The following is a 9,141-nucleotide window of genomic DNA, read 5'->3' as shown; positions in this document are numbered from 1 at the left end:
CTTTCCAAGGAGCTATTTCAGTGCTCAGCCCACTTTGGTCAGTGTGCTGTGCACAGCTCTCAGCCTCACAACCTGCCTTTTTAGCAGTACTTCTGTCAGCAGAGGGGGAGTACAGAGTGAACACATCCCTCAGACCTGAGCAAGTTAAACCAGCTCCTCCAGCACTTGCTCTTCATTTGCTTCCAGAGTGGTTTTTTAGTGCCAGTATTTGTTTCACAGGGTAAGTCTGCCGGCAGAGGCGGAGCCACACGAACACAATGCCAATTGTTTTACGCTGGAAGCAGCTCCTCTCTGTCCCATTTCCAAGCTGGTTTCCAGGGCTCCTTCAGGCACAGATGCCCCAGAGTTTGCCCACCAACTCTGCAGGCCTGGGGCTGCTGGCATGCTCTGCAGGGGAAGGGCATCCACACACACGGCCAAGCTCTTGCTCTCTAACAGAATGCACAGGACCACATTCGGTAATGACTGCAACTGGGACAGCCTCAGCCAGCCCAAAGTACTGTTATTGGTTCCCAAACTGGCTGAGCTATAAAGCCCCACAACCAGCCTGATCTCAGACCCTCCATCCTCTTTTCTAGACCCTTTTTCTAGTGACACTCTCACCGTGCTTCACCAAGACATTTGATCCAAGCACAGTCTTTTATTATAGGAAAATAATTGCTCTGAACACTATAGAATATTCTCTATATGACAAGCTCCAGTTCTATGGTAAGTGAAATACGTAAAGATCACAACCAATTTCCCTCCAGAAGGAGAAAAGGGGAAAAAAATTTCTCAAACACAAGCAAACATGGTATAAGCAAATGCATGTCTCAAAAGACTGAAAATTGAAAAAGAAAGAAAAAAAAAAAAAAAACCAAAAAAAAAACCCCAACAACAACAAACCACCCCCCCCCAACAACCAAAAAAGCATGTTGCCATACAGTTAAATAAGTGTTGCCTTTAAGCCTGAAGTTCAACAATGTGAAGTGGAACATCACCATTCTTTTTCAGTTGCCTCTTTTTATTATTTTTTGTCAGTAGTCGGACTGCTATTGCAAACACCTTCACGACATACAAAAACCAAATTTTTTTCTAATCCAGAATAAGGTAATGATTTTTTTGTTTTTCAATCTGATGGGAGTTGAAAAGTAAAAGAGAAACAGTAAAACTATGACAACAGCACCTTGACATTGTTTTAATTTCAACGCTATCAGAAGTCAGAAGCAGTAAACATATATACTAACAGACTAAAGATACTGTCTAAAATGTAAACAGAATGTTTTGGTTCAATTTATTTTTCTGAAAGAGGACAGTTTATCATTAATTCACAATTGAAGCAGCATGCAATTTTATTCTTTTTTTTTAAAATTTTTTGTATTTTCAATTCTTGGCAATGGCGACAAACCACAATGTTATGGAGGAATGTAATGCAGACTTTTCTGTTCGCTTGATTTTCTGGTTTTTTTGTGTGTTTTTTTTGTTTGTTTGTTTCTTTGTTTAAACTTGTGCGCAAATGACTATTGTTCCCCTTCAGGTCATGGATATGTTCAATAAATAGATTGTGTAACCACTGTACTGTATAAACCTCAGTCATACATGCAGTCCATAAAATTATTTTTTACTGAATAATTTACCCTGTTATGTATATATACAAATAGATAATTTTGTCTCAATATAATCTATACAACACAAATCCACTATCTTCCCCTTTTAATGGTCAATGTACATACACAAGAAGTGTCTATCCTTATGAAGCGCCAGCCAACTCTCTTTTTGTTATCCATGGTGAGAGCTCTCACGTAAGACTGCGTAGTTCGGCACTGCGAGTTCCAGTGCCTCTTGTCTATGCCCCTGCAGCCCTCTTTTGTGTACCCCTTGGGGTTGCATTTGGTCTCGTAGAAGTATTGCTTCAGCTGGCCTTTGGGCACAGGGACTTTCTCCAGGACGGTGACGGTGGCCCCGGACATGTCCACCGCAGTCTTTTTCTCGGCGGCCGTCACCCACTCGCTGGTGCTGTCGCAGACACTCAGCTCCCCGCGGCGCGCGGGGTCGGAGTGGCGCCGCACGCGCATGGACATGTTGGCGGCATCCAGGTAGTTTTTGTACTCCTCCAGCAGGAACAGCAGCGGGGGTTCCAAAGGCACTTGGCTGCTTAGCATCACTCGGGATGTGTACAAGTCTGCATCCTTGTTTCCCTCGCTGGGCTGGATGTCCTGCTCCTCGTCTAGAAGCTCCTCTATGACGTGCTCAAAAGTGTCTGCCAATGATGTCAGTCCCCTGGAACTGGCACTGGGCCCATTTATGCTCTCCAGAGTCCCGTGGGTCCGGAGACCTGGGTAAGCCAAGCTGCCTTGTCCTCTTAGACTGGCTTCTTTCATTGGGGCAGCTTTCATGCAAGTGAAGTATGAGATAACCATAGTAAAGAAAAGGATGGTCATCACTCTTCTCACTTGGTGGAACTGTAAAAATCAAGAAAAATAAATTAACTTACAAGGTTCAGAGTAATAAAAATTCACCTGAGTTGTCACAAGACTGTGCATTTTCTACAGAGGTGTTCTGCACGCAACTCATTACCAGTGATAATGCACACTCTTGTTAAAGAGTGTTTTTTAATTTAGAGTTTCAGAAAAAGCACAGGCTGCAGCACAGGCAACATTGATCCCAGCAACTCGGTTCTTACACGCTAAAATCACTCAATATAAGTATTAGATTAGATACTACACAGATTCCTTATTTATTGACCAATTAGACCTATTCCAAGTAACAGCAAATACAGAACTGCTATTTAGCAATGCAACATTTCACCAATAAAAGACAGCTCCATAGCTGTGAGAGCTCCATAGCTTCCATGCTTCCATTTCAAGTGCAAATGTAAATACTTGATTTTGAGGATCTCTCTATGGCAGAAAATAGTTCATATTCTGCCCACAAAAAAAAAAAAAAAAAAAAAAAAAAAAAAAAAAAAAAAAAAGACTGAGCAAGCAGCACCAGGATAAACTGCATTTGTGTTTTGAAAGCACTCTTGAAAACACAGGAAGAAGCCATACAATTCTGAGGTCCCAGCAGGTCAATTTCTCATCTAATCGTAGAAGGTATAGATATATAAATACAGAACAAGAAAATGGCCTGGAGCAGTAAACTTGAGCAGGACAGATCCTTGCATCATGTGAACAGCATGGAAAGGGCATGCTGGAACATAGAGCTGGGAAGAGCTACACTAAAGTGAGAGCAGCAGAACCACTGCTCTGTGCTTCTCCAGTGCCCCACAGCACCTGTTTCTCAGGTGGGCAAAGCATTTATTCATGCTAGAGCCCAAGGGCCGTCATGAAACCCAGCACCACCAGCCCTACTGCCATGATGAAACACATCAGTTGGCCTGTTTCTCTCACATTCTGCCCCAAAATCTGGCACGTGTTAAGGGTTTATGTGCATGATCATCTCTGTCCTCACTGAGAGGGGAGGGGGAGCACCAGAGAAGAGTGCTGGTAAGGCAATTCCTCACCAGGCTTGGAATCAGCACAGCTCACTCCTGTCAGGACTCCCAGCCGCGGGGAGCTTACATGAACTCCTTCCCAAGTGCTGCTCAGGCAGAAATTGTTTCCTCCTCAAGTGCAGAGTAGATGCTGTAAGTCCTGTTACAAGAAGCACCCCCAAATCCTGCAGTGACACAGAGCTATGCCTTCTGTCTGATCCCCAGCACTACTACAACATCTATCACACCAGTTGTTATTTTTTCCCTTCCAATCCCTCTTCTCACCAGTTCTGTTTGCTAGAAAGCAATGGCATTGTTCACATTTTTGAAAAAGCAGCTAATGCATGTTTCAGAGCTTTTGAACTTCATTTGGAAGTACCTCATACTTGGCAACACATGTTGGAGTAAATGCTATTTCTGTTTGCCAACAGGGTGCTATGTAAAAAGACTTACTTTATCTCCAGCAAATGTACTGTGGGAAATGAGCACTCTTATGACTTAACATGGAAAGGCAATTTATCATAAAACATACAAATAAAATTAAATGTGCACTAGAAAGGCAATGCCCAAAATGTACTTAATGAAGGCAGGGTGGGAAGTGTTCAGGTTTATGTCCATGCCCCCCTCATCTCCACACCCCCACTAAACAAGATTTTGGCCAAGAATCCTTTCTAACCCAGCACAACTCTTCCTTCATCCCTCCATCCTTCTTCCTGTTTAATAGTGTTGTTGTGGCATAGATTTATTAAGATTAAACAAACCTGACATCTGTGACTCACAGGAACATAGTGTTTGCTCTAACCATGCAGAACATTAATATTTTGCAGTTTTTTTCCTGTTGGGATTTTTAAAACATTCTACAGGGAGTATCAAATTTCTTCCTCAAAGGGGAGGAAAAGAGGCATTACAGAGGTGATTTACAAAAGAAGGAAAAAGATTGCTAGTCTTCCTTTACCAAATGAGAGACAAAACAACTCTTCTTGTCTTGAAGGTGGGTGGCTCAGCTAACATACAAATGTAGAGCCAGTGGAACAAAAAAATAATATTTATACACTCTCTCTTCAGAGAATTGTTTAATATAAAACCTAAAATGAAAAGAACCCCGAACACTCACATCACACTCTGTGGCCACCAGAGCAATGAACAGAAAACAGATCTTCTGGCTCCTAACCAAGTTCCTGTTCTTTTTATGGAAGCAGTGCCAAGAGGTCCTGACAAGCTCCTGACTCTGTGGGACACAGTCTCTCTGAGCATGAAGGGTACAAGAGAGGGCACAAGGGGCACCAAACAAGCTCAGAGCAGGGAGAAGTTTGCCCCATCAGGTAAGCACACCAGCTGGAGCTGATCTGTGCTTTTCAAGCTACACAGGTGAACAAAGGGGAGAAGAACCCTGAAGCAGGCCACATCCTTCACCACTGTCACTGGGCTGTTCACCTTACACGGGGAGAGAACAGAACAGAGGCTGGGCAGCTTCACTCACAACAAGCTGCAAGAAATTGTGTACAACTAGACTCTGAAAAGCAACAATTTTTAGACAGGCATCCACATAACATCCTGATGATACACTGCTTAAAAGCCAATTCTCTTCCTCCCATTGAAAACTGTAGAAGAGCATGTCAAAGTAAGCTTTAGCAGCACATATTGCCAGCAAGAAACCACAGATGAAACATCTACTGCTCTGCAAGTGAGCCCCAGACTAAGCCGAACTCCAGAAGCAAGATGTAAAAACATTCTTCTCTCTATCTTGACAGCGACTTGAGCACTATACAGAGTCTTTATCTTTGGCAGAAAAATTATATCAAGTGATTTAATACAAGGGTGTAGTATTTTATCACCTGGGAAATATCTTCATTTTAGAGACCATAGCAATTTGTATTAGTAGTTTCTAAAAATCAACTAGTTTAACAGGCTGTAGCAGAATAAGGTATCTCATGTCATGGGTAGAATCCCACAACCTTTCAGCTACTGTTGAACTGACAAACGAATGCATATGTGTTGGTTTTACCTGGCTTGATTTTTTGATGAGGAGGGAATAAGCCAGCTACAGAAGTGTTTTTAAAATAGCTTTTAAGTTTTGAGCCTATTTTGCCCTTAAAGTATTTCTTCCCAATCCTTACCTCAACTCCTGAGTCCCTTTGGGTTTCCTTTCCCCTCCTCTGCTCAGCTGTAGCAGAGGAGAATGGCTGAAGAGTTTTTTCCTGGGTGCCTGGCAGGACTAATATCCCAATGTAGCACCAATAAGGTCACTGCAACACTTTGGGTGGCAGCTTCCAGTCTTTTTCCACTCTGTTCTCCAACCACTGAACCTTCACTATATTACAAAGATTAAAGATACTGCCTGTCCCATTACATTGTCTCGTAAACCCTAAACATTAACATATTGTGCACATCCTGATTATGAGCCAGTCAGTGTGCCACCCTGTGTGGAAGGGGAACCGGGCTGGGAACACAGGAGAAAACTATTTTCCTATCTTCCCGGCCTGCTACTACCAAGAGAGGTATTGATGCTTTCTGTGCTGGGCACAGCCACCAGGGAGAGGCCTTGCATGGAGATGCCCCAGCATTTCTGTGTACATCTATGCTGGTAGACTGAGCCACCATCCCCCACAGAAGCTCACCACTGGAGCAACCTGGCTGATAATGCATGTTCTGAGGGCATCAATACATCTGCATGCCAGACTAACAGTGTAGCCATGACTACTTGTAGTAGGATGTGCACCCAGAAACACACAATTAAAAAAAAAAAAAATCACTGATGTCACAACATCACTCTCTAGTCCTACAATACACCCATTTTCCCTCCCTTCTCAGGTATAGGAGGTTCAGGTCTCTACACCACACCTTCTAGAAACAAGTAAAGGCTGCAACCCTTCTGCATGCCTGTTCAGCTACACCTCTGGGCATCAAAAATTGCAGACCTCTCTAGGAGAAGAGATCTTGGTCCAGCTGTTGTCCCAGGCACTGAACACCCACTAACAGGTCCAACACAGATACACACCAGCCTCCCTGAGAGCTTTAAGCTGCTCCCTCGGGACATGAGGTGTGTCCATCAGAAATCACATTTGAGACTAGCTTTGGGAACACTGTCCATTCTCATGGCCACAAAATGTCCCCTCTGCTTTCATGCAGCACAGTGAAGCTGGAGCAATGAAAAGAGGTCACCCACTGGAGTGGATCTCAGGAAGATGTGACCTACTTCACAGCCCAATAAAGTCCAACAGTTACAGCTAGAGTAAGGACACAGAATTGTGGCAGGCATCTCCACTAATGGGAAGCAGGCTCATTAAATGAAGGTCATGTCAATTAGCTACAGCTACTTTACATATGCAGTCAATTACCTTGCTATACTATTTATTTCAGTATTTGTATTTAATGAAGATTCATCAGGTAATTGTTTTATTTCATTAATTTTAGGTATTTTAAGTAGAAATCCAGCAGCTTAACAGGTTACATTTCCAGCAGAGGGACCTAAGGAATAGCTGTGACCATGTACTTGCTCTCCTGCATCCCAATATGTGCCATGTGAGTTGAAATAACTTCCAGTAGTGAATAGATTAATGCTTTAATCTCCAGAAAGGATTGCGTGAAGGAAGATAAAATTAGCAGCAAGTGACATTCGTTTTGTGCTTTGCCATTTTCTAAGATCTTTACACAAAAGTTCAATTTACTAAACCCTACTGAATGCCACAGGCATGAGTTTCTGCTTTATGCATCATTACCAGAGTGTGTGAACGGATATCAAAATAGGATGCATTTCAGCACATGATTTGCAAAGACTAAATGTACTGAGAACAAATATTATTACCCTTTATCACATGCATAACTGGATGTCTGACACACTCTACTTATCCTCGAGGCTATTTATGCAGCAAAGTATATAATTACATTTTATTACTCCAAATAAAGCACCCACCGCCCAATATATATACATGCACACCCAATTTGTATTCTTCTAAGTTGGTCCTTCTTATCAGGAAGAATAAACCTATTTTATTTTTATTCTCATTTTGGTTTTCCCTGAGGTAATGAAATCTACTTAGTCTTAATGCCAGAGATAGCAGAGACGATGAAGTATTTTGAAGTCCAAGGTAAACAGCAAGAAAATTTACAAGCAGTGTTAACTTTAACTAGAACTTTCAGCATGAGAAATTTACTTTCATCTTATGTTGCTAAATATTGTCTGTGGTACAGCTTCTGAGGGCAAAGAAACTCAAGCAATGTCTATATTGGCTCTGGAAAAGCATGCATCGGTCTAAAGGAATACAAGGTATTTTTTGTGGGGTTCCAAGGTTTTATTGGACTCTCTGCTCAGTACATACAGGAATCACAGCTTCTGACAACCAGAGGTGAGAAAGCACCCAAAGAAAATAATGGCAAAATAATAATGCCATGACATCACAGTCCTGATCCTTCACAGAGCCGTGTATCAGAGTTTCCTACAGACTTTGCTTATACCTTCCTAGACACTCAAGCAGACCTCAAACACTCACTGAGTGAGAATTCAGCTGCTTTAATGAGTGCAGAGCAGATGCATTGCAAACACACTTAACTGCATTTAAATTGGCTAAGTGCAGGACCGCAAGGTGTTCCCAGCAGGATCTCTGTTGGACACACTCAGACCCAGTCTGCCCATACCAGTAAACAGGAAGGATAAGTTTTGACAGTATGCACAAGTGAAGAAACAGACCAGATTCACAGATGGTATCATATATTTTCAGAGAGACAACTTTAGAAGAGATGTGCACTTTTTTATGCTGTGATAATGGGAACTGATGATTGATCCAGTGACACACTTACTGCCTTTGCAACTTGGGGCACTCAAACCACAGGAAGCTGTGATTTCAGCTGTACTCAAAGAAACTCAGCTCTCAAAGGAGCCTGTGTGTGCCACTGTTCCCATCAAACACAATCTGCTTTACCACAACATTTTTTGGCAAGATTTCACATTGAAATCCCAAGGTATTCACTGAAATGTCCTCCACAAATAAAAGCACTACCAAAAGGTTTACTTCTGCTTTTCAGAGTACCATGGGTAGAGTAACATGCTGCACATCTATTCCTATGTCACAAATACTGTACACTAGGGATGATACTAAAAGCCCAAAACCTGTGCATTAGCAAATTCCAATTTCAAAACTGACTTCAGAAATCTGCATTTATCTCTTTAGCGTATACATCAAGGTATGTTCATGCCATTACTGTGGTCATTCAGAAGTAACATTAAAGCAATCTCTGTGAAAGGAAGGCTCACCTATAGAATAGGGTACATACTCCCCTCCCACCCCCCCCATGAAACCAATCCATTAAGTAATTACTCCATGCCAAGATGCCCCCTCCATGGGAGCAGGAAATTACAGTTCTCTGAAATAATTTGCTTCAATGGCCACTAGAGCTTTATAAAATGCTAATTCAACCTGTGTGCAAAAGAGCATTAAGGCAGAACCTCAGACCTTCGAGCAGCATCTGTAGTTTGTCTTCTGTTTCACTAGGGTTCTTTGGTATGAAACACTGCACTGAATCATCACAGGACTAAGCTATTCTGCCAAGTACACACATGAAACTCACAGAGGAATCAAGGATAATTGGCACCCAGAAGCAGGAACAGAACAGACCATGTTGTGCAATCTAGCACAAGTAGGATCCCTTGAACAGTGACATGTGCCCAGCACCTGGGAACAACCCAGGAG

General features: G+C 42.4%; 1 protein-coding gene across 1 annotated transcript; it reads right to left on the bottom strand.

Moving 5' to 3' along the window:
* Window positions 1-982: 982 nt before the first annotated feature.
* Window positions 983-2,444, bottom strand: BDNF (brain derived neurotrophic factor). The gene has a single exon (XM_059848382.1). The coding sequence runs from the start codon at window positions 2,418-2,420 to the stop codon at window positions 1,680-1,682; it is 741 nt and encodes a 246-aa protein (XP_059704365.1). The 5' UTR covers window positions 2,421-2,444; the 3' UTR covers window positions 983-1,679.
* Between the last annotated feature and the right edge of the window lie 6,697 nt (window positions 2,445-9,141).

This window comes from Haemorhous mexicanus, chromosome 6 (assembly GCF_027477595.1).
Source record: "Haemorhous mexicanus isolate bHaeMex1 chromosome 6, bHaeMex1.pri, whole genome shotgun sequence".
Lineage (NCBI taxonomy): Eukaryota > Metazoa > Chordata > Aves > Passeriformes > Fringillidae > Haemorhous > Haemorhous mexicanus.
The sequence above is the reverse complement of the archived record's forward strand: the minus strand, read 5'-3'. Positions and strand labels throughout refer to the sequence as shown.

What these genes read in the sequence shown, in the direction of transcription:
- BDNF (XM_059848382.1), bottom strand. Translation starts at nt 2,420, where the DNA reads ATGACCATCCTTTTCTTTACTATGGTTATCTCATACTTCACTTGCATG.